General features: G+C 38.0%; 1 protein-coding gene across 1 annotated transcript; it reads left to right on the top strand.

The window, feature by feature from the left end:
• LOC121390636 lies at positions 1 to 25,221 on the top strand. Its single transcript, XM_041522501.1, has 5 exons — positions 1 to 44; positions 4,956 to 5,294; positions 20,446 to 20,679; positions 20,937 to 21,015; positions 24,589 to 25,221. The coding sequence occupies exons 2-5, from the start codon at positions 4,964 to 4,966 to the stop codon at positions 24,782 to 24,784; spliced, it is 840 nt and encodes a 279-aa protein (XP_041378435.1). The 5' UTR covers positions 1 to 44; positions 4,956 to 4,963; the 3' UTR covers positions 24,785 to 25,221.
• Positions 25,222 to 26,310: the final 1,089 nt, after the last annotated feature.

The raw sequence follows: 26,310 nt of genomic DNA, 5'->3' as shown, positions 1-26,310 counted from the left end.
CGAGGCCTGTCCAACAGAATCAACACAAAACAGTAACTTTCCAGGTATGTCATATAATGAATTAAACAGAACACCTGGGATTCGATGCACCATATTAAAATAAATATATTTTATATCCTAGCGACTGAATGTGTTGGAAAATGACGACAAATACAGGCAAACTTGTGACTTGTACAATGTGGCTACATCTCACTGAGCTGTGTAGCCCGAATACTTTGCCGTTCGAGAGCCAGACGAACATTTGGACGGTTATGATCGCTCTCTGCCGCCAGAGATAACTGTATTGTGAAAACACGGAATTGCTGCCTAGCACTGGGTAGGCAAATATTCCCGCTCTAATACAACAATAACCCTATGTTTGACGTTAAATACCATGAACACATATTATACATATTAACCAATAATACACACACTACAGGAAGGAACCCGACAACACCCCCCCCCCCCCCCCCCTTTCAATAATGTTCCGGTTAAATATCAATGTAATGGTACATGTATTTAACGTTAAACATAGCGCAATTGTTCGAAACTACCGATTCTACCGGAAGAGACTAGGTTTCATCTCCGTCCTTATGTATGTCTGTCTCTCTGTCTGTCCGTCATCTGTCTCACATATAGTTTTCCGGATGATATTTTACAAAGCTTTGAGATATTGAGTTGAATGTTTTTGTACAGTTATAGCATACACTTTTACAGATCAAATTTGACATACATGGCGATTTACCCATTTTTGTCAGGGTTAGAAAAAGTAAAGTTTGTTTTATTTAACGACGCCACTAGAGCACATTGATTTTTTATCTTATCATCAGCTATTGCACGTCAAACATATGGTCATTCTGACACTGTTTTTTAGATGAAACCCGCTATCGCCACATAGGCTACTATTTTACGACAGGCAGCAAGGGATCTTTTATTTGCGCTTCCCACAGGCAGGATAGCACAGACCATGGCCTTTCTTGAACCAGTTATGGACCACTGGTCGGTGCAAGTGGTTTACACCTACCCACTGAGCCCTGCGGAGCACTCACTTAGGGTTTGGAGTCGGTATCTGGAATAAAAATCCCATGCCTCGACTGGGATCCGAACCCAGTACCTACCAGGCTGTAGACCGATGGCCTAACCACGACGCCACCGAGGCCGGTTGTCAGGGTTAGGAGATACGAAAATTACGGGTCTTTTTAAGAAATGCCTTAATGTATTGAGCTGAATTTGTTTGCATAGCTTTATCATGTTCTGTTACAGATCAAGTTTAACTTTTATAACAATTTATCAATTGTTCAAGCAGTTATGACCCTTGAACTTATGAGATAAGAAACTTTATTTCCAGAGTTTCATTTCGATTTACATATTTTTCAAAAAATTATTGTTCTTGAATTTAGGAGATACATGTTGATCCCCGTAGTAGTCCGGCTCTCAGATACCAATTTTCATACGAAAACTGCATATTATGAAGATTTTATGAAACTTTCAGGGATTGAAGGTAACATATATGGTTTCAATCTCAGAAGGGGTGCCCACTCATCCGGGCACTATTTTCAAGATGGCCGCCACTTTTCAAAATGGCCACCGTTTTTTGAGGTGCGAACACTAAAAATGATAGAAATAACCGATTTCAATGATCTTAGTGTCGATTCATATGTTTTTGACAACTCTAAAACTGAATATTAGGTTTGTAATTTCGAAAATCCAACATTTTCGAAAATGGCCGCCATTATTTTAAAAAAATAATAATAATTAACAAATTTTCACAATCCTGGTGTCGATTTATGTTTTTGACCATAGTAAGACAGATTATGAGGTTTAAAATTTGGAAAATCGAATATTGTGATCAGTATCGGCCACTTTCCAAGATGGCTGTAAATGTTTTGGGAACTTGAATAACTATTGAGACTGTTCCTTAACCACATGTCTGACGCCATATAACCGTAATTAAAATGTGTTGAGTGCATCGTTAAATAAAACATTTCTTTCTTTTTTTCTATTGAGACTGGATGATTCTGGCGTCAAACTATATTGTTTTTGTTCGACGAAAACAGCGAGCAAGTTGCATTTGAAGACTGGTGTTCGGAAGAAGCTAAACAGCATCCACTGTTCAAGTATTGGCTCATATCACTTCAGCTCTTGAAGCTTCTCTTCACATTTATCCGCTCGATTCGTCAACGCATCTTTGGTTTGTACCTCACTTCACTGAAGAAGATGTTACCATGGTTTTTCGTAATGGACCACCCAAACTACTCGCGTTGGCGTTCGGTACATGTGAAAGACCTTGTCGAACTCGAAATTACTGCACCTGCCATCTACCAAAGATTTCTCACCGGAGACTTTGCTAGCTATAAAACTCATAGGCCATTTTCGGCGATTGGAATTGATCAAGCCCATGAGCAAAACAACGCTGTTGTCAAAGGTGATGGAGGTGATATCGGACTTACTGAAGACAATGATGCCTTATGTAGATGGAATATAGTTGGTCCATTACTGATTGAACTTATCGACGAATTCGAGGTTGATCTCAACAAGAACTCTGCTCCTGTAAATCCGAAACACCATGAGCAGTATCGATCCTTTCAAACGAAGTTCTTGAAGAAAGTTCAGTCTGTGCGGGATTCATTCAACGAGTTTGGTAACCCATTCAGTGATGACAGTTCAGAGTTATTCGTCTTAGACTCAAAGTTCGTCGTTCCAAGCTGACATTGTGAAAAAGATGAACGGAGCAGAATCAACTGGACTGGAATGTTACAACAAATTTCGAGAAGAAAGATTTGTTCGGAGATCAGAGCCACTGGATGCAGCAATTACTCGGACAAATCTACCACTATTTGCGAGTAAGAAGAAGCATCGCACAAAGGCCGATGGGCATGTCTTTATCCTTAAACTGGATGTAGAGTTGTTCTCCAGATTGTTCATCGCCAGCTAGAACCGTCAGCTAGATCTAGATACATTCTTTCAGCGTGAAAATCAACCATTTCCTCTTGCCTTGTCTGAAAACTGACCTGCTGGGACTGTTGGAAACTGTGCCAGACAATGCTGACAACACAGCAAGCAACCGTGTCACATGTGATGGTTTGATCATTGACGGAGCTGCACTCGTTAACATCTTGCAACCCGGAAAAGAACTGAAAACATTTGACCAGTACTATTCGAACACGTTTGCTCCTCATCTCACCAAACAAGTCACAACAGTTAATGCTACCCGTCTTGATGTTGTTTGGGATATATACGTAAACGATAGCTTGAAAGAGCAGACGCGACAGAAACGGGGTACAGGGGTGAAGATGTTTGTCCGGTTATCAGGTGCACTGCCCAGAAGTTGGAAGTATTTCCTCAGAAATTCAGACAACAAACAGTTATTTGACTTACTTGCATCCTTGACTGTTGAAAGTATGGGTAGTACGATGGCACTTGTATCCAGTGTCTACAACAGTGTACACCAATCAGCATCTGCATCAACCCTTCCACCCACTGTAAAGCATGAAGAGGCGGATACCAGGATATTCGTACATCTAACAGATATGGTAACAAACGGAATAACCAAGATAGGCATTCGGACAGTAGATACGGATGTGTTAGTGCTTGCTTTAGCTAGCTTTAACAAGTTATATGCTATAGGACTACGAGAACTGTGGTTGTTATTTAGAACAGGCAAGAACTATAGAAATATTCCTGTACATAGAATTGCTGGTGAAATTGGTACTGAACTGTGCTCAGCTCTTCCTGGCTTCCACGCGTATAGTGGGTGTGACACTGTGTCTGCCTTTGTTGGCAGAGGGAAGAAAACAGCCTGGCAAATGTGGAAGGCTTTCTCAGCAGTTACGTCGGCATTCACAAGTATATCTACTGTGTTACGTTCGTTACCTAATTATGTATTTAGGAACTTAGAGCGCTTCACATGCTTGATGTACTCATCTAGCACTGACAAAACAGAGGTCAACATGCTCCAAAAAGAACAGTTCACCATTGGGAGCCTAAGTGGTCCACTTTAGATGAACTATGCAAATCTTGTCAAGAGTTAGTCAAGTGTCAGATGCACCAGTTATGGATGTTCGAGGGTTTGGTCGTGCAGAAAAGCTCAACTCAAATGCACTCTTCTTTGCCACTGCCAAGGTGAAAGTTCGGAGTAAATATGTAAGTTAACACCAGAGATTACCTCCGACAACTAAACCCAATTTCACTTTCATGGAACACGGTGGCCACTTTGGAAAGTGGCCGTTACTGATCACAATATTCAATTTTCCAAAGTTTAAACCTCATAATCTGTCAAAAACATATAAATCGACACCAAGATTGTGAAAATATGTTAATTATTAATTGTTTCAAAAATAATGGTGGCCATCTTGGAAAATTGCCGCTACGGGTCGCCATGTTGGATTTTCGAAATTACAAACTCAATATTCAGTTTTAGAGTTGTCAAAAACATATGAATCGACACTAAGATCATTGAAATCGGTTATTTCTATCATTTTTAGTGTTCGCACCTCGAAAAACGGTGGCCATTTTGAAAAGTGGTGGCCATCTTGAAAATAGTGCCCGGATGAGTGGGCACCCCTTCTGAGATTGAAACCACATATGTTACCTACAATCCCTGAAAGTTTCATAAAATCTTCAAAATATGCAGTTTTTTTCAGTGTGGGACCCAGACTATAGAGGACATGTATTGCTTTAGCAGTACTCTCAGTATAGCAGTATAGTTATTATTATGATAATTATATTTTTATGTGCGGCTTATATAAGCTGTTAATAAATATACTAATTTAAATGATTTCATTTTATAATTAACACTTACACAAAGACAAGCATACATACGTAGGCAAAGATACACGCATATACACACATTCACATACACACAATCATACCCACTCATATACACATGCATACATACATTCGTACATACATACATACATACATACATACATACATACATAGATGCATATTTATTTATTTATTATTCTTCATTTTAGTGATACACATGTGTACAAATGAAGCTGCCAGTGGTGTTCAAGGATTATTTCTTGACGCGTTCGTACCTGCCAACAAACCAATCAATTGCAGCTGTATACTTGAGACAAGACAGTTCCTTCAGATTGGTATAAACCCTGTTACCCTTCCAGACAAAGAATGTACATCAGCATTACATATACTATTGCAACGGCCAGTTATTTATAACTGTAAACCTAATACAACTTTTCCAATATATTGGCGGAATCTTCTCAATATAGGATTGCTAATTAAACTGACGACGATAGCTGGACACGAGAATACTACGTACTGCATCAAGTTAAGCATCACGGTTGGTCAAGGTAAAGACGTTTTGTTTTAATTCACTGACACATTTCATGACCCTTCAATTACTGTTGCAGTCCTTTCATGTACACCCATGGTGGTTTAACAGAGCTAGCCATCAGTAGATGTATTGTGCGACACAATGGATATCATCAAACACAAATCTATACGCACGCACACATACGTACATACATGCATGCATACATAAACACATTCACCAGACAATCTGCTAGAAATCAGCTCATCTGCTCTCTCTCTCTCTCTCTCTCTCTCTCTCTCTCTCTCTCTCTCTCTCTCTCTCTCTCTCTCTCTCTCTCTCTCTCTCTCTCTCTCTCTCTCTCTCTCTCTCTCTCTCTCCGCACTTGTTAGAGAATTGATACTAATTTTTTATTAAATCGCGAAAATTAAATCACGTAAAAATAAAGTATTTTACAGTAATTTAGTTGAAAATAACGTGATTGGCTTAAATAACCATATAGTACGGTTTTGGGACGAGGGTACAAAAATTACAGATTCTTACTACCCATTGGAATGTTTACATCAATAAAAACAACAAGTACAGTCAAACTTCGGTATCTCGATGTTGAAGGGACCGAACCACCAAGCTCGAGATATCCGTGGCTAAATAAACATAATAGCCGATGTAACTAATTATGCCAAACATGTGTTTCCAAACTTAACAACAGTCAACGATATAGTCAGGGGCGATTCGAATATGACCTGTTTTGTCTATATTTTTTCTGGACATTTTTGTGAATAGTCTGATATTGCATTGTTCGTTCGAACCCCCCCCCCCCCCCCCCCCCCCCCCCCCCCCCCCCCCCCCCCCCCCCCCCCCCCCCCCCGATCTATGTCCATGAGTATACCAAAGATACTAATATACAAACATCAAACAATCACTTTGCCAAGCTTGTAGACAATACTAGCTAGCCAAGTTCAATATCCTGTCAAATAATGTCGAATCGGAATATAAATCCGGACATCAGAGGTAATCAGTTTCGTGGTTAGTACCGGGTTGTGTTGGACGAGAGTCACAAACGTTATTCGTTTATATGTTTAACAATAGCTAACATATTAAAACAAATAAAACTAAAACAATGTTATTTGTTACATTTATTCAACACAAAATCATTAATCAAAATCATTATTAAGAACACAAACACATTATGGTTTGTTTTAATATCAATACTCAAAGAAAATGAACGAACAGCCCGACTTTTTTTTATCAGTCATTTTTGTTGGAAACCAAGTCGGTGAAAAAGTCTGTGACCTTTGTTTGCTTTGCAACTGTGGCTTTAAAGTCCTCTGTCATAACCTGACTTGTGATCTGGGCTAACCCGGCTAGTAGATGGTAAGTTTTTTCTGTCGTTTCAATCCTGTTTCTCATAACATCAAGTGCATATAACGTCTCCGTTGTAGTAGGTATTTTTGGAGGGGCGGTGGTGTCGTCGTTATCACGAGCATCATCATCGTCATCATCAGATGTTGTGTTTCTTGCACTGATTATTGTGTCAGTAATGTTGTCATCGGTCGCGGTCTCACACGTGTCCAAATAGTCGTCCATCTGGCGTAAGTGGCAATTGGTACACACAGTCTGCTTAATGGGATGTCGTCGTCATTTTCACTGTCTGGTTCTGGCTGGCCATCGGGTTTTGCAAACTCTGCGTGTCGGAAACAGTTCTTAATTGTGGTCGGCGTTACATTTCCCCATGCCTGATTGACCATGCGTAAAGCATCGAGCACACTTATCTTCAGGTCTTGTTTTTCATCATAGGCTTTCAGTTGACGCATAATTGTCAGCTTGCGGTTATGTACTTTGAGGTTGTGAATAACACCTTGATCTATCGGCTGTTTAATAATGCTAAACTTTGCACTGCTTTTATAAATGGTACATAGTTTTTGTTACATGTGCCGATTAATTTATCTTTAGTAGGTAAGTAAACACTACATGAATTGCAGCGGCATGTTAAAACAGTTGTTTGCAATACCTGTATAACACTTCATTACATGTTTTATTGTCTGCACAGTTAGTAACTTAATTAAGGTTTTTATAGTCCTGATAATCTCCGCAATTGCTATCTAAACGGGCGATTAGTAATTAGAACTGACACGGCAACTTGAAGGTCCACATGGAGGCTATACTTGATTGGTTGATTAGGCATATCTAGCTGCCACATTATTTTCAACATATGGAGACGAAATGCTTTGTTAAATGAAAACAACATTGGAACAGCTATCGTTACTAAAAACAATATTATTAGTTTGTAACAGGTTCGGATCCGGGGGGGGGGGGGCTGAGTAGTTCGCCTTCAAACTGGCATCTCCCTTTCATAAACGCCTGGACCCGCTCCAGTTTAATGCAATGTATACAGTGCTCTTTATTACTTGGGAGGAATTTAGGGAAGAATAAAAATGGCAAATAAAAGCGATAGTCAAAGCAGGTAATTTTTGTTATACTTCGAGGAAAAAACCAACAAAGTGTATCTGGGGACATCAAAATGTGCTCGACATAAGCCTGGTACTCGAGGTTAGCGTGCTCGAGATAACAGTGCTCGATTTGGTAACATTACATAGGGAAAATGCCGGGACCGGCAATGGACCTCGAGATATGTTGGGTACTCGAGGTTACCGAGGTCGAGATACCGACGTTTGACTGTAATTATATGGAAAACGTTTTATATACTTTTCATTACTGACGTTAAAAGGTAAGCATTACTGTTAGTAACACGTTGGTGTGACAACATTGAGCATGCGCATCAGCCATTAGTAGCATGGTTTTGGAATAAACGAAGATATAGGTGTTTTTTTAAACTGTTAATATAAAACTGTTAATGAGATTTGATCCATTTTTCTATAACCACTGTGCATATGCATCCCCGAAAAAACAATGTTTGTACTAGCTTTTAGCAGGTTGTTTCGATCCCCGAACTCAACTCCTGTATAAGCGCTTGAAGCGTGTGTCATCCTGGGGAGTGGCAGTCTACATACAGACAATGCTTCATGGGAACTGTCACGACATTGTCAAATATTGTCAATTTGGCTCTTCAGATACGAATTTAGGTTATTGAGAACGGTTTTGTCGCCGCGCGGAAGTTTGTTTTTTAATCTGAATGACGTCGGTATTCGAATGACGTCACTTTGCATCTCCCTGCAATAAAATAAACTGGGTGCATGACGCGTCCGTTTTATGACCGTTAGAAAATATTGAGAGCCAAACTTGTAGTTGAAAATGTTTTGTTCAAAGATTAATAACGTATCTAACCGCGTTTGCACAAAATAGTGTCATTTTAAAGTGGACCATTGCGAAATATGGTCATGAACTGAAATTGCGATAAGATAGGCTGTTATATTTGTGCCTATTGTGTACGAAGCCAAAAACATGTTGCGGCAAGTGTTTATCGTCAAACTGCTACACTTTTTACGGCCCTGTGTACCCATTGTCAGCGAAAATCTAAAATAGTGTCGGAAAGAGAATAAAAATGATTTTCATCGATTATGTCTTTCATATTAAACTGAAAAGTAAATATTTTCTAAATACCAATTTAATGATACTCTACCTAATTTAGCATTTACTTGTTTAGGGTCTCATTGATGTACAAGGTGGTGTTTACTCTTGGAACTAAAAGAAAGATGTCAGTAAACAGGTGATTTGTGCACTTTATTGGAACAGACTATAACACATTTTGATCGACATGTGCCAATTTCATTGCTGTTGCAATATGTGAAGGACCGTCTCTGATGACGGTTTACCCCTATCCCTCTCCAAAACAAAAATACCAAACAGTGTCACACGAGGGCGCTGAAATCAGTACATTGTGTGGCCAGCAGCAGCAGCAATCACTGTGCGACATCCCCTTGGCATAGACTGAATGAGTCTCTGAATCCGGGCACGTGGAATTCTAGCCCATTGTTCCTGCAGTGCATGCGACAGTTGCGGAAGCGTCTGTGGCTCCGGGTCATGATGGCGTACACATCTGTCCAGTTCGTCCCATAGATGTTCAATGTAGTTGAGATCTGGCGATCTTGATGGCCATGGCAGCACATTAGTGTTCTCATTCTGTAGGAAATCCATTGTTACACTTGCCGTATGCGGCCTGGCATTGTTCTGCTGAAAGAGTTCTCTGGGTCATCCTGGAAGCGTACAGCTATCAGGTTCCCTTGTACGAACACAAGTTCACTTCTGCCGGTGTATGAGATGGCTCCCCACATCATGACACTCCCTCCACTGAATCTGTCAACTTGGGCAACGCAGTTGTTGGTAAAACGTTCATTGCGGCGTCTGTAAACATATTGTCGTCCATCACGTCGCTGTAGAAGGAAACGTGACTCGTCGCTGAAGGTTCCATTAGACCAAATAAGTTCCCATTGACGACCATAGTAACAATTCTTAATAAAACTAACAGAAGCAACGTTTCAATCCACGGGGCCAGTATATACACTGACAGTGTGGTATTTTTTATTGACACCCCAGTATAAAATGTCACTAGTGCAATAATTGTTCAGGTAATAAAACATGTGGAACTGATGGGGCATTTGTCATATTATTTGCACAAATAACCAGTGTCACATATATCCACCAATCACAGCCATAGTTTACTCCTTAAACATTTGACGGTGCACTTCAAACTCTGACCTGACAATCACATGATTAGTACATTACAACCTATATTGAAAAAGTTTAAATTTCAAAAGGTGTCCAATCACATATTTTTGAGGTTATTTTCTTCTGTACCCCAGTATGAAATGATACAGCCAGCAGACTAAGTGGAACTACAGAGCAGCGTCTTCAATAGTACCTACCAAAATGGATCCACAGCACAATAAATATACATGGAAATGAGGTACATCATATTTTATCCTTGTCTGGTATGTAGCACAGCTGAATAATATAACACCCATGTGGGTTTGTATACTGTATATGGCACTGTCACGGGGATCCTATAATACCCGTAACTGAATAAAACACGATTATCCAAATATCTCTCCTAACTGTATATCTATTAGATCTCTCTGTATCGGACAGTTTATACCCGAGTGGCTCGGCTCTAGGTATATCAGAGATAAGATCTTATATAAAGTATATGTAATATAGCACGTTTAGTTCACTAGAAAACACAACAAAACACAATACACTTTGGAATCTGTATTAATACTACGCTGACAAATGTACTGCCGCAGTACTTAATTAACAACAACAATATAATAACAACCCAGAACTAATCACTTAATTAGTTAATCAATAGGTGTCTAGTTTACACAATATTCTAATCACTTCACCGTGACACAACACCCACACGTGTGATAATTGAGAAACACTTCCAGGGGAACTTAATTAATAAAGGAATTACAACTCTATTCCTACTTGGTTAATTTTTAATTAACCCTTAACTACTCATTCAGTAACCTTGTAATACAGACTTAATACTGGTACCTATCACAATAAAGACAATAACATACAGTTTACCTAGGTCCTCTAGGATGACCGGCTAAGCTTTATATTTTTAGAACAGTGAAACCTACAATTTACTTCATCAGTAACCGGAAACACTGTCTAAATAATAATAGTATAATACAGTATTAAAATATTTAAAGTCACATCAATCACATCAAGGTTATATAACAGAGCAGAAAAATATATTTACCAGTCCAGACGGACAACGTTCCCTGGGAGCCTTCCTATGTTTCTCCCCGATATCTCTAAAATCCGATCTATTTATTACAAAAAGCCGAATATCGCCTCGGGGCACATCGCGGTCCTCCCCCTATCATGTGAATTTTCCACAGCGACCAAGACGACATTTTTTCTTAGATGGTCAGACTAGCTGACGCCACCCGCTCGGAAAACAAGGTCGTAAAACAGAACTCGCGGAGGTATTACGTAACTACTGGCCACATGGCCTCCACACCTGGTCTAGGTCTGTATTAGAGGGTACGGTCGCGCGGAGGTATTACGTTACAAAGTGCCCACCTAGTCTAAGTGCATATTGGGACTGCACACGGCCCTCTAAAACAATTAATATCGCCACAGGCGAAAAGAAATAAAGAGCATGTTCCGTCACATGCACATACTCCAACCTGAGCTATTCAGAATACTCCACACTAGCAGAACTTTACATGGAGATGCTATGTACTGAGTGAACCACAGAAATCAGGAAAATAATCCTCATAACATCAAAGTCGCACCCAATTAGTAACCAAACCACTGATGAGGCAGCTGTAACTAGTACCTAATTAATCATTGGAAGCAGTGAAAGACTAATGTCCATTGTGGCAAAGTGTACAATATACACAGGGAGAATGAGTCAAAAATGAAGTGACAAGGTGTCGGCATTACGAAATCTGGCTAATTTGAGGGGTAACATATGTGTTTGCATGTATCAACACATGGACATAAATTGCCTTCATTTAATATTACTATCCATGCACCAGCAAAGTTTGTCATTTAATTTCTGAACTCCGACTGACAATCATCATAGTTTTACGCAAACCATTACACATTTATTACAATGCCAACAGTGAAAAAAGCATTACAATTTGGTTTCAAGAAAGGACATGTTTCATACCACAAGAACGGAAGACCAGTCACAAGGGAGTGGACCACATCAAAAGTGAGAGAGACAGTCAGACTTACAAAGTCAATGACTGAAAGGATCTTACATACCAGTGCTCATGGTGTACAGGTGACACAAGTTCAGGCTGCGGATTCCTGTCGGCCTTTGCGTGAACTGCGGAATACGCCAACACAGCTGGAACAGTGTTCTGTGGCTCCCGCTGGTGCAAGGTAAACAATTACCACTGCATGTCACATTTATTACAGAAAATAAAATCACTCACTGAACACACATGTAGCATATTAAAATCCTTTGAGGGCTATTTTCACCAAAAGTTAACTAAAATTATTACACCGACCACGTTATCTGGCCTAAGAATAAATCGCTGCGGATTTTCAGAAATTTACATCTGCAAGTATCAAACTATGATAAAACATGAAAGAGTAGGAATGTTGCACTATACAAAATACACACTACAGTGTAAGGGGAGATAATCTTCATGAAAAACTACATGAGAATAAATGCATAAAAGTGTAGGGAATACAGTAACAGTGGTTACTTACACTGAAGTTAAATGAGGGTACCTTTGATTAACAGGCCTGAGGCAGACTCCTACAGGCTGGTTCACGTGGACAAGCTGCAGGACATGATGAACAGGGTTTGGACAGAACATGCCCGTGCCGTTCCCAACTGCAATTCAGGTCGACTACAATTCAACTTTGCCGCAGAGGAGTAAAGAGGTGTCTGCACCCGCCAGCAAGTCTACTACACATCATGCATGTACAAGTCACCAACATTTAATCTGTACACAGAAACACAGACACACACACGGAGGGAAAGACGACAAACACAACCTAATGTCACAGTACAAGTAGGCCTCACAAAAATGCCAATAAGTACGGCCAATTTTCGGTTGCTGTGTACCTGCTTAAATGTCCCACCACCTTCACATAAGGGCTGTCAGAAAAATAGCAATAAAGTAGCTGACACAATCACACAAGTAAATCAAGAAGACATGTATGCCAAACGGGAGGAACTTAAAGTAATTAACACAGTCAGGGGTACACAATCAATGTGATGGCATGTATAACAATGCCCTGTATTCTGGCATAGGCAAAACACCGTTCCAACCTGCCGCGCAAGTGGTATATACTGCTGTAGAACACACTACAAAAGACAAAAAGGTTATAGCAATTTCCAGAAAAAATTAATTATGTTCAAAATGGCAAAGTATATATGATTCGCAAAAATGTGCGGAAAATATGTCATGTTCGTGTGACATTCCCATGGCAATGTCGATAGGAAATGAAAAGGAATGGGCTAAAGATTGTTTACTACAAATTAAAAGTGAGAACAATTTAGAACTACAATACCTGACGACAGATCTCGACACAAAGGGTTTCAAAGCTGCCACTGAAATGTATCAGGAAAATGTCACCAACACCGAACCACATTTTCTTCTCGACACCCGAGCATCTTTCTGAAAACCAAAGAAAATGTGTCAAAAATTCTAATTCAGTAGAAACAATGATGCCAGGCAGAACAAAAATAGAGAGTTAAATTACAATCTAGGTTTTCCAATCACATTGCCATGAGTTGTCAGGCTGAATATGATCAAGCCTTTAAAATGCATGCCGGAAATATTTCAAAATTCATGCGTGCAATATCCTACACTCGCGAGGCCATTGTGTCCTGCTACCAGGGCTTACACAACAAGTGTAAAAGATACTCACATGTCTGTAGAAATAGTACACACAATTGGATCTCTAAGAGTTGTTTCCTAAATAATAACTTTCAAATGGACCCTACAGAAGAAAACACTAACACTTTCAGAGCATGTGTCGACTACCGCCTAGGCCCAAAGATACTGCAACACACCAAATTCAATACGAATACACAAAAGTGTGAGGCAGTAAACAGATTCCTAAGACATTCTTTACCGAGACACACAACATTCTCTAGAACCTTTGCCGTCAGAGCTCACAGCACAGTACACAGCATCAACAACGGGTCCGCTGAATCTGTAATACAGCTGTCACAGCGTATGGGTTGCAGCTTCTCATCTGGAAGTAAAGTTGTAAAATCTTTAAAAAAAAGAGCAAGAGTACAAATTTGGGCAGCTGCTTAAAAAGAAATCTATTGAGTATAAAAGAAAAAAGATGTCAAACTAGAATATCTCTGTATGCACTGTATGAGATTCAGCAGGAACAACAAACATATCAGAAAGGCATTATGCTACAACAAAGCACCAAACACAAAAAAGCCGAGCATAATTACGCCAAAAATAAAATATTTCAGACAAATAAAAATTAAATAGTAAAAGAAACATTGATTTTAAAAGCAGTTCACCTCACAGAAGACAGTGTGGTACATGCTGTTGGATACAAAAGCCTTGCAGTTTACATTCTTTTCTACTATTATTAGTAAGCCTGGATTCCAAAACCAGGTGACTTGCATTTACACAACAGCGAACATGACATAAATGGCTTATTTCAGAAATCCCATGGTACACAGCCATGTCTGTGGGAAGTAATTTATTCTGTGCCATGTAGGCTAGCCGATGGGACCTCTCAACCTTTGCTCTTGGGGAAGAAGGCCACACAATTCTCTGTCTTCCATACCCATCGGGTGTGACACTACCCTGCCAGACAGTGCATTTGTATTGTCCAACATTAAATTCGCTTTTTTTATCAAGCAGATATTTCAAATGGTGCCAAAAGTCATACATTATGAATGCTAATAGACTGGAACCAGTATATGCTAATTAACAGACAATTATTAATAAAACTAACAGAAGCAACGTTTCAAACCACCGGGCCAGTATATACACTGACAGTGTGGTACCTCCCATTGATAATTATTCCAAGAAACTCTACTGTCACGTATCGTTTTAAGTACTTACAGGAAGTTTACAGTACCCACCGTCTGGCCCGCACAAAATGCCAGTAGAAATTTTTATTGACACTCCAGTTATTGACAAGTACAAAATGTCACCAGTGTAATAATTGTTCAGGTAATAAAACATGTGTAACTGATGGGGCATTTGTCATATTATTTGCACAAATAACCAGTGTCACATATATCCACCAATCACAGCCATAGTTACGGTTTACTCCTTAAACATTTGACGGTGCACTTCGAACTCTGACCTGACAATCACATGATTGGTACATTACAACCTGAACCATACTCGCCGCCAGTTTCGCAAGTTCCATCCCTGTACATTCGTGTACCAGCGAACACGTAAATGTCGATGTTGACGTTGCAGGACGGGGCCAACATACGGTCTCCTAGCTCGTAAACCAGCTTCTCGAAGTCGGTTCCGAATGGTTTGTGCAGACACCCTTCTCAAACCAGGTATGCGTCCAGCAGTGTTCGTTGCTGTGGCAGTTCGGTGACGCAAGTGCAGAACCCGGATGTAGCGATATTGTGCTGCAGTTGTTATGCGAGGTCTTCCACTTCTGGGCAGGTCTTCAGCTGATTGAAACTGCTGGTACCTGCCCCAGAGACGTGAACTGGTGCTCTGGTGGAGGTTCATGTGGCGTGCGACTACCGACTGCGATTCACCTAACTGGAGGCGGCCTATTGCAATGTTTCGATTTGGATCTCTACATCGAAATGGAAATGAGACATCATTGCGAGCATTGCAGCTTTACATATCCATCACTACCCCAATCTTTTCCCCGAGTTTCACGTGCATTCGCCAAAATCGGACCATTTTACTCCGATTTTCTGCAGTTGTCGCACAACGTACGTTAAATTTGTTTTAGGGTGCATTTGGGCAAGCTGTCCCATTCCAGAAACACTTTACTTCTTTCCCTATCACCTATTCGTTTCTTTTAGAGTATATATATATAATTTGTTAACTGTATGTACTATATTGGGTTGTTTTCTTGGTTTGTCTTTTAGATACTTTTAGCGAACAGTGCCTCATAACTCAGTATAGAGTGGCCCATTACAATTTTATTATTTATATGGCTTGTATTTATATTGTAAATTTAATCTTGTAATGAACTATATGTGTGTCCGTCTGATAAAGTTCCATCACGGCTTACTAAACTTTCTTAGGACCAAATTTACGAAGCCTCTCTTTCTTATACGCAGGTGTTTAAGCATTGTAAATGTATATAGGTACACGCGTGTGAGACATAGACAAGTGTTTAAGCATTGTAAATGTATATAGGTACATACGTGTAAGACATAGACAGGTGTTTAAGCATTGTAAATGTATGTAGGTACACGCGTGTGAGACATAGACAGGTGTTTAAGCATTGTAAATGTATGTAGGTACACGCGTGTGAGACATAGACAGGTGTTTAAGCATTGCAAATCTATATAGGTAAACGCCCGTAAGACATAGACACGTGTTTAAGCATTGTAAATGTATATAGGTACACGCGTGTAAGACATAGACAAGTGTTTAACCATTGTAAATGTATATAGGTACACGCGTGTGAGACATTGACACGTGTTTAAGCATTGTAAATGTATGTAGGTACACGAGTGTGAGACATAGACAGGTGTTTAAGCATTGTAAATGTATGTAGGTACACGCGTGTGAGACATACACGTGTTTAAGCATTGTAAATGTATGTAGGTACACGCGTGTGAGACATAGACACGTGTTTAAGCATTGTAAATGTATGTAGGTACACGCGTGTGAGACATAGACATGTGTTTAAGCATTGTAAATCTATATAGGTAAACGCGTGTGAGACATAGACAGGTGGTTAAGCATTGTAAATGTATATAGGTACACGCGTGTCAGACATAGACACGTCTTTAAGCATTGTAAATGTATAAAGGTACACGCGTGTGAGACAGACACGTGTTTAAGCATTGTAAATGTATGTAGGGACACGCGTGTGAGACATAGACAGCTGTTTAAGCATTGTACATCTATATATAGGTACACGCGTGTGAGACATAGACATGTGTTTAAGCATTGTAAATCTATATAGGTAAATGCGTGTGAGACATAGACAGGTGGTTAAGCATTGTAAATGTATATAGGTACACGCGTGTCAGACATAGACACGTCTTTAAGCATTGTAAATGTATATAGGTACACGCGTGTGAGACATAGACACGTGTTTAAGCATTGTAAATGTACATAGATACACGCGTGTAAGACATAGACAGGTGTTTAAGCATTGTAAATGTACGTAGGTACACACGTGTGAGACATAGACATGCGCTTAAGCATTGTGAATGTATATAGGTACACGCGTGTGAGACATAGACAGGTGTTTAAGCATTGTGAATGTATATAGGTACACGCGTGTGAAACATATACAGGTGTTTAAGCATTGTGAATGTATATAGGTACACGCGTGTGAGACAAAAACATGTGTTTAAGCATTGTGAATGTATATAGGTACACGCGTGTGAGACATAGATATGCGTTTAAGCATTGTAAATGTATATAGGTACACGCGTGTGAGACACAGACATGCGTTTAAGCATTGTAAATGTATATAGGTACACGCGTCTGAGACATAGACAGCTGTTTAAGCATTGTACATCTATATATAGGTACACGCGTGTGAGACATAGACATGTGTTTAAGCATTGTAAATCTATATAGGTAAACGCGTGTGAGACATAGACAGGTGGTTAAGCATTGTAAATGTATATAGGTACACGCGTGTCAGACATAGACACGTCTTTAAGCATTGTAAATGTATATAGGTACACGCGTGTGAGACATAGACACGTGTTTAAGCATTGTAAATGTACATAGATACACGCGTGTAAGACATAGACAGGTGTTTAAGCATTGTAAATGTACGTAGGTACACACGTGTGAGACATAGACTTGCGCTTAAGCATTGTGAATGTATATAGGTACACGCGTGTGAGACATAGACAGGTGTTTAAGCATTGTGAATGTATATAGGTACACCCGTGTGAAACATAGACAGGTGTTTAAGCATTGTGAATGTATATAGGTACACGCGTGTGAGACAAAAACATGTGTTTAAGCATTGTGAATGTATATAGGTACACGCGTGTGAGACATAGATATGCGTTTAAGCATTGTAAATGTATATAGGTACACGCGTGTGAGACATAGACATGCGTTTAAGCATTGTAAATGTATATAGGTACACGCGTCTGAGACATAGACAGCTGTTTAAGCATTGTACATCTATATATAGGTACACGCGTGTGAGACATAGACATGTGTTTAAGGATTGTAAATCTATATAGGTAAACGCTTGTGAGACATAGACAGGTGGTTAAGCATTGTAAATGTATATAGGTACACGCGTGTCAGACATAGACACGTCTTTAAGCATTGTGAATGTATATAGGTACACGCGTGTGAAACATAGACAGGTGTTTAAGCATTGTAAATGTATATAGGTACACGCGTGTGAGACAAAAACAGGTGGTTAAGCATTGTAAATGTATATAGGTACACGCGTGTCAGACATAGACACGTCTTTAAGCATTGTAAATGTATATAGGTACACGCGTGTGAGACATAGACACGTGTTTAAGCATTGTAAATGTGCATAGATACACGCGTGTAAGACATAGACAGGTGTTTAAGCATTGTAAATGTACGTAGGTACACACGTGTGAGACAGACATGCGCTTAATCATTGTGAATGTATATAGGTACCTGCGTGTGAGACATAGACAGGTGTTTAAGCATTGTGAATGTATATAGGTACACGCGTGTGAAACATAGACAGGTGTTTAAGCATTGTAAATGTACGTAGGTACACACGTGTGAGACAGACATGCGCTTAAGCATTGTGAATGTATATAGGTACACGCGTGTGAGACATAGACAGGTGTCTAAGCATTGTGAATGTATATAGGTACACGCGTGTGAGACATAGATATGCGTTTAAGCATTGTAAATGTATATAGGTACACGCGTGTGAGACATAGACATGCGTTTAAGCATTGTAAATGTATATAGGTACACGCGTCTGAGACATAGACAGCTGTTTAAGCATTGTACATCTATATATAGGTACACGCGTGTGAGACATAGACATGTGTTTAAGCATTGTAAATGTATATAGGTACACGCGTGTGAGACATAGACACGTGTTTAAGCATTGTAAATGTGCATAGATACACGCGTGTAAGACATAGACAGGTGTTTAAGCATTGTAAATGTACGTATGTACACACGTGTGAGACAGACATGCGCTTAAGCATTGTGAATGTATATAGGTACACGCGTGTGAGACATAGACAGGTGTTTAAGCATTGTGAATGTATATAGGTACACGCGTGTGAAACATAGACAGGTGTTTAAGCATTGTGAATGTATATAGGTACACGCGTGTGAGACAAAAACATGTGTTTAAGCATTGTGAATGTATATAGGTACACGCGTGTGAGACATAGATATGCGTTTAAGCATTGTAAATGTATATAGGTACACGCGTGTGAGACATAGACATGCGTTTAAGCATTGTAAATGTATATAGGTACACGCGTGTGAGACAAAGACATGTGTTTAAGCATTGTAAATGTATGTAGGTACACGCGTGTGAGACAAAGACATGCGTTTAAGCATTGTAAATGTATGTAGGTACACGCGTGTGAGACATAGACATTCGTTTAAGCATTGTACATGTATGTAGGTACACGCGTGTGAGACATCGACAGGTGTTTAAGCATTGTAAATGTACGTAGGTACACACGTGTGAGACATATACAGGCGTTTAAGCATTGTAAATGTATATAGGTACACGCGTGTGAGACATAGACAGGTGTTTAAGCATTGTGAATGTATATAGGTACACGCGTGTGAAACATAGACAGGTGTTTAAGCATTGTGAATGTATATAGGTACACGCGTGTGAGACAAAAACATGTGTTTAAGCATTGTGAATGTATATAGGTACACGCGTGTGAGACATAGATATGCGTTTAAGCATTGTAAATGTATATAGGTACACGCGTGTGAGACATAGACATGCGTTTAAGCATTGTAAATGTATATAGGTACACGCGTGTGAGACAAAGACATGCGTTTAAGCATTGTAAATGTATGTAGGTACACGCGTGTGAGACAAAGACATGCGTTTAAGCATTGTAAATGTATGTAGGTACACGCGTGTGAGACATAGACATGCGTTTAAGCATTGTACATGTATGTAGGTATACGCGTGTGAGACATAGACAAGTGTTTAAGCATTGTAAATGTATATAGGTACACGCGTGTGAGACATAGACAGGCGTTTAAGCATTGTAAATGTATATAGGTACACGCGTGTGAGACATAGACAGGCGTTTAAAAATTGTAAATGTATATAGGTACACGCGTGTGAGACAAAGACATGCGTTTAAGCATTGTAAATGTATATAGGTACACGCGTGTGAGACAAAGACATGCGTTTAAGCATTGTAAATGTATGTAGGTACACGCGTGTGAGACAAAGACATGCGTTTAAGCATTGTAAATGTATGTAGGTACACGCGTGTGAGACATAGACATGCGTTTAAGCATTGTAAATGTATGTAGGTACACGCGTGTGAGACATAGACAGGTGTTTAAGCTTAGTAAATGTATATAGGTACATGCATGTAAAACAGGCTTTGTAAATTTGTTTCCGTATCATCATTTTGTTTTTCGCATCTGTAGGTTCGTTGACTCTTCAGTGTTATTCGCCAGACGGTAAGTCGATGACGAGTTCAACCCAGTCAGACGATAAAACCACCTTACAGAGATCGACAACACCAGGTTCAACAGAAACAGAATCAACCAAGTCAGTGGAAGCAGATACAAGTTCTCCATTAACAGAGAAGTCGGAGATATCAGATACGACAGTTCCCGTAGAGACGACGAACATACACACAGACTCGAAAGCTTTCCCAGGTACTAAATAGTCAACAGCTACATCAATAACAACAAACAACAACAACAACAACAACAACAACAACAACAATAATAATAATAATAATAATAATAATAATAATATAGTTGTTTTGTTGTTATTAAATAATGTGTACTTTTAAATACAATATATTATTTTGTTACATCCTCTAATGTCGGTCTATATTTGGATACGTATATTCTTTTCTAATAATGAAAAATATGAGTCTTACTAATAAAGCAATTTTGTTTTCTTACAGTTGCTGCTGCTGTAGGTGGTGCCGTGGGTGTAGTTCTGATAGTCGCCGTAGTGGTTGTTGTTATTATCATTTATATAAGGTAACTGACACTTCCAGTTTAGATGTGAAGTGAATACGTTACATGAAATATCCCGCTGTGAATTATTGACTGTCTAGTGTCTTAGAGGTCATCGGCTTACGGGGTTTGAACCACGGTACCGGCACCCATCCAGAGCGATAGTTAGCTGTTCAGTGTAGAGGCGTAAGGCCACACAACGGTCTTTTCTCGCACTAACCACTAACAATTCACCCACTGTCATTGACACACCATCCAAATAACTGAGGTGTGTGCCCAGGAGAACGTGCATGGACATAACCAGGGAAATAACTTGAGATTATATATATATATATATATATATATATATATATTATATATATATATATATATAATTTAAAAATATGTTGATGTATTTCATTGGTAATTATCGGTAATCTGTCCTTGGCATTTGTTTTGAGAGTTAGGACTCCTAGATACACGTTTATACTGCGTTTGGTATCATATACAATTGCTTATTATTGGTGATGACGTTATTGCGCTGGTGCTGCTGCCACTGATGCTGCTTCTGATGATGATGATATTAATGAGTTTAATAATGGAGATGATGTAACTGCTTCTGGAAATGACAGTGAAGATGACAATGCTGATGATAATGAGTTTAATAATGACGATGATGTAACTGCGTCTGGAAATGACAGTGATGATCACAATGCTGATGATAATGAGTTTAATAATGACGATGATGTAACTGCTTCTGGTAATGACAGTGATGATAACAATGCTGATGATAATGAGTTTAATAATGACGATGATGTAACTGCTTCTGGAAATGACAGTGATGATCACAATGCTGATGATAATGAGTTTAATAATGACGATGATGTAACTGCTTCTGGAAATGACAGTGACGATGACGATGCTGATGATAATGACAGTGATGATAACAATGCTGATGATAATGAGTTTAATAATGACGATGATGTAACTGCGTCTGGAAATGACAGTGATGATCACAATGCTGATGATAATGAGTTTAATAATAACGATTATGTAACTGCTTCTGGAAATGACAGTGAAAATGACGATGCTGATGATAATGAGTTTAATAATGACGATGATGTAACTGCGTCTGGTAATGATGTGATGATAACAATGCTGACGATAATGAGTTTAATAATGACGATGATGTAACTGCGTCTGGTAATGATGTGATGGTGACATTTTGGAAGTTTTTGAACACCAAAACAAAACGAACAGAGAATAAAATTAATATAGAAAGTTTGTATGACTTTTTTAAGAATCTGAATAGTAATTCGAATGATGAAGCGTTTGATTTTGGAATTCCAGAAAATTTGGATACAAACGAACTTGATAAAGAAATAACTAAGGATGAGATTATGAATGCTATTAACAATTTAAAACGCAGAAAAGCTGTAGGAATAGATAAAATAGAAAATGAATATTTAATTGAAACACGTGATTTATTACTTAATTTCTATTTCGAATTGTTTAATTTGATTTTAGAAACGGGTATTTTACTGGAAAATTGGCTAATTGGAATTATAAAACCTATATTTAAAAAACAAGGAGACGATACTAATCCAGAAAATTACCGACCTCTGACTTTATTGAGCTGTTTTGGGAAATTACTTACTTCGGTTATAAACCTTAGGCTTACAAAATATATTGAAGAAAATAAAATTCTTAATAAGGTGCAAGCGGGATTTCGAAAAGGTTATTCAACAGTAGACAATATGTTTGTGTTACATAGCATAATTGATATTTTAAAATCGTCAAAGAAAAAATTGTTTTGTTGTTTTATTGATTTTAGAAAAGCATTTGATAATGTTTGGCGAATTGGACTCTGGCAAAAATTGATCACTTATGGAATAACTGGTAAAATAATGACATTAATTATAAATATGTATAGTAATATTAAATCATGTATTGCTCATAATAATACAATATCTGGATTTTTCCCATGTGAAAAAGGTGTTAGACAAGGTGAAAATTTGTCGCCATTATTATTTTCTTTGTTTTTGAATGACTTAGAGACCTGGTTACAATATAATAATTGTCAAGGAATTACGGTAATGTATGTGCGATCTGATGTAGTGCTCCAAAATGGTTTAAAGTTATTGTTGTTATTGTATGCAGATGATACAGTTCTTTTTTCTGATAATGATATTGATTTACAATATATATTGAATTGTTTTCAAAAATATTGTGAAGACTGGCATTTAGAGGTTAATTACAAAAAGACTAAAGTATTAATTTTTGGTTCAGGATATACAAAACAAAAAAATTTCAATTTAATATTAATAATATTGTTATTGACATAGTTGATAATTATATGTACCTTGGAATTAAGTTCAATAAAAATAGAAAGTATACCCAAGCTATAAAACATTTAAGTGAACAGGCTTCTAAAGCAACTTTTTCCTTATTAAGAAAATCTAGAAATATCAGTTTGCCATTAGATTGCATTTTTAAAGCTTATGATCATATGATTATACCAATTATGACATATGGTTCTGAAATTTGGGGATATAGTAATATTGATATTCTTGAACGCTTACAAAGTAATTTTATTAAAATTTGTTTAAAATTAAAGAAAAACACTCCTAATTATATGTTGTATGGAGAAACAGGTAAAATGCCGATTCGTTTACAAATATATAAAAGGATAATATCATATTGGTGTAAAATTATTTTGGATAAGGATAATAAATTAATCTCTATTTTATATAAGAATTTATTATATAAATATTGTAACGGATATATGTCTCCTTGGTTAGATAATGTTAAACGTATTTTAGATAATTGTGGGCTGAGTTTTGTGTGGCAACAACAAGGTTTCTCAAGTAAGGGATGGTTGATATCTTTAATAGAAACAAGACTTAAAGATCAATTTCGCCAAGAATGGAATAGTAATAAGTTAAATACCTCAAAAGGTAAAATTATAATTGTATAAAACCGGAATTTAATCAAGAATTTTACATATTTCTGCCAAAAACTGTATCACTTCCGTTGCTTAAATTTCGAACTGGTAACCACTTATTACCTGTAGAACGAGGTCGTTGGAGTAACATCCCTTACTTGGAAAGATATTGTACATTATGCCAGAATGAGTGTGTAGGAGATGAATATCATGCTTTGTTTGAATGTCCTGCATTTTTGACAGAAAGAAAATTATTTTTAAAAAAAGAATTTATAACACGACCAAACTTCTATAAGTTTTCTATGTTGTTGCAAGAGAAACGGCTGTCAAGATTACGAAAACTTAGTAAATTTGTTAGTCTTATAATGACAAAATTTAGAGATCAACAGTAATTAAGTTTATTATTTGTAGTAGTATATATTATATGTATGTACAGTATGTTATACATGTATATTGCCACCATCCACCTTGGCACATGTACCACCGTTGGTGGTCTTTATGTGAATAAAGAAGTTGAAGTTGAAGTTGAAGGTGACAATGCTGATGATAATGAGTTTAATAATGATGATGATTTAACTGCTTCTGGAAATGACAGTGATGATAACAATGCTGATGATAATGATAGTAATGATACTGATTATGACGTTGTAACTTTAATGTTTTATATTTTGCAGGAAGAAACGAACAAAAGGCAAACAAAACACCGGTGATGATGACGATGGTGATTACGTCATTAGGGATCTTAACCCTAACAACGCTGATACGAATCTTAACCCTTCCGTCGCTACTACCAATGTTAACCGTTATAATACTGACGACAATACTGGCAACACTTATGAACATCTACAACAACACTGTGCAGTATGTTAACACGCCGTCGAGTGTTGACGGAGACCACGTGTACCTCCACGTCAATGAACCAACACAGTCACAGATCTCATATCAAGATTATTATAACACTGCCAACCTGACTGGGTCAAACAGTTTAGATTCACACGAGTAGATAGATGTTAGACTTCATTCATGGTAAGGGGCGGTATGTAGCTCAGTGATAAAACGCGATCGGTCTAGGATCGATCCCTGTCGTTAGACTCATTTGGGCTATTTCTCGTTGTAACAAAAGCCGTGGTATGTACTATCCTGTCTGGGATCATACATATAAAAGATCATGTTCTGTTAATCGAAAAGAGTAACCAATGGCATCGCGGCAGCGGGATTCCTGTCATCCGTATGGCTCTTAACCATATGGCTGACGTAATGTAATAAATGTGAATGATTTACTAACAAAAATAAACTGTTAATTTATTGTTTGTTGTTTTATTATTTTTTAGAAGTGGTTTCCTTAAAGGCGCATACCCTAGTTTTAGTTCGTGAAAAGGGACACTAAGCTTAGTTAATCTACAAACCTGTAACACAAATTTGAATAAGGGTATAACAGAGCGAAGCTTAAAGTCTGTGATGTCTAAACAGAGAAATACCATCTTAAAATAGCTAGAGCTTGTCTCAATATCCATTACCTTTCAGACGAATGAGTGTTTTAGAATTATAAAAAATTCATTTTAGGGGTATTGTGAAAACTTAGATGACCAGAACCAATTCAGCTATACAAAAAGTAACATTCTAAAGAATGAAATTTAAGTACTTCTAATTTAAATTATAAAAAAAACCTGCTTTAATAGTGAAAACTACGTCTTAGTTTTTAAAAACTAGAGTCCGTTACTTTAAGAGAACGAACAGAACGTTTGTGTTTCAGAATTACCTTAATGAAACAAATCTTAGAGTAGCGTTACCAACAGTCTGTACAATGGGTTTAGTAATGTATATTTACGAAAACGAATGAAAATAGCAATAGCTGGATAGTATATAGAATAACAGACAGGATACCAGTGTTAAGACCCCTGTGATAGAATAATAGACATGATATCAGTGTTAAGTCCCTTGTGACATAATCTTCATCTGTCAGTTTGGCAACTGAAAATTACTGTACACGAAACAAGAATTTCTGTTTATTAACATAAAACACAAGTTACAAAAGGAGACGAAATTATAACACGTCACATAGTTTTACCTTTATAATGAACTGCTTAATAGCTTTCTTTCGAAACGACTACTATTATGATAATTATTAAGTGCCATCTGAATTGTTTTCCACAAGAGTCCATCCGCTTATGATGGTAAAGAAATTAAAATGTTAGGAACAATGCACAATTATCGAATATAATATACATGTATATAAAGGTACATTGTTATGTTTAAAAAGTGTTGGTAAGTTAGATATAACACAGATATGACTACTTAAAACGTCTTGCTGCGATTTCCCAAAATGAGGGTTTGTACACACACGCACACACACACACACACAAATATATATATACAGTGGACTCTGTCTAAACCGG

Source organism: Gigantopelta aegis, chromosome 15 (genome assembly GCF_016097555.1).
Source record: "Gigantopelta aegis isolate Gae_Host chromosome 15, Gae_host_genome, whole genome shotgun sequence".
Taxonomy (NCBI): domain Eukaryota; kingdom Metazoa; phylum Mollusca; class Gastropoda; order Neomphalida; family Peltospiridae; genus Gigantopelta; species Gigantopelta aegis.
Note: the sequence above shows the minus strand (reverse complement) of the source record. Positions and strands in the feature narration are given on the sequence as shown.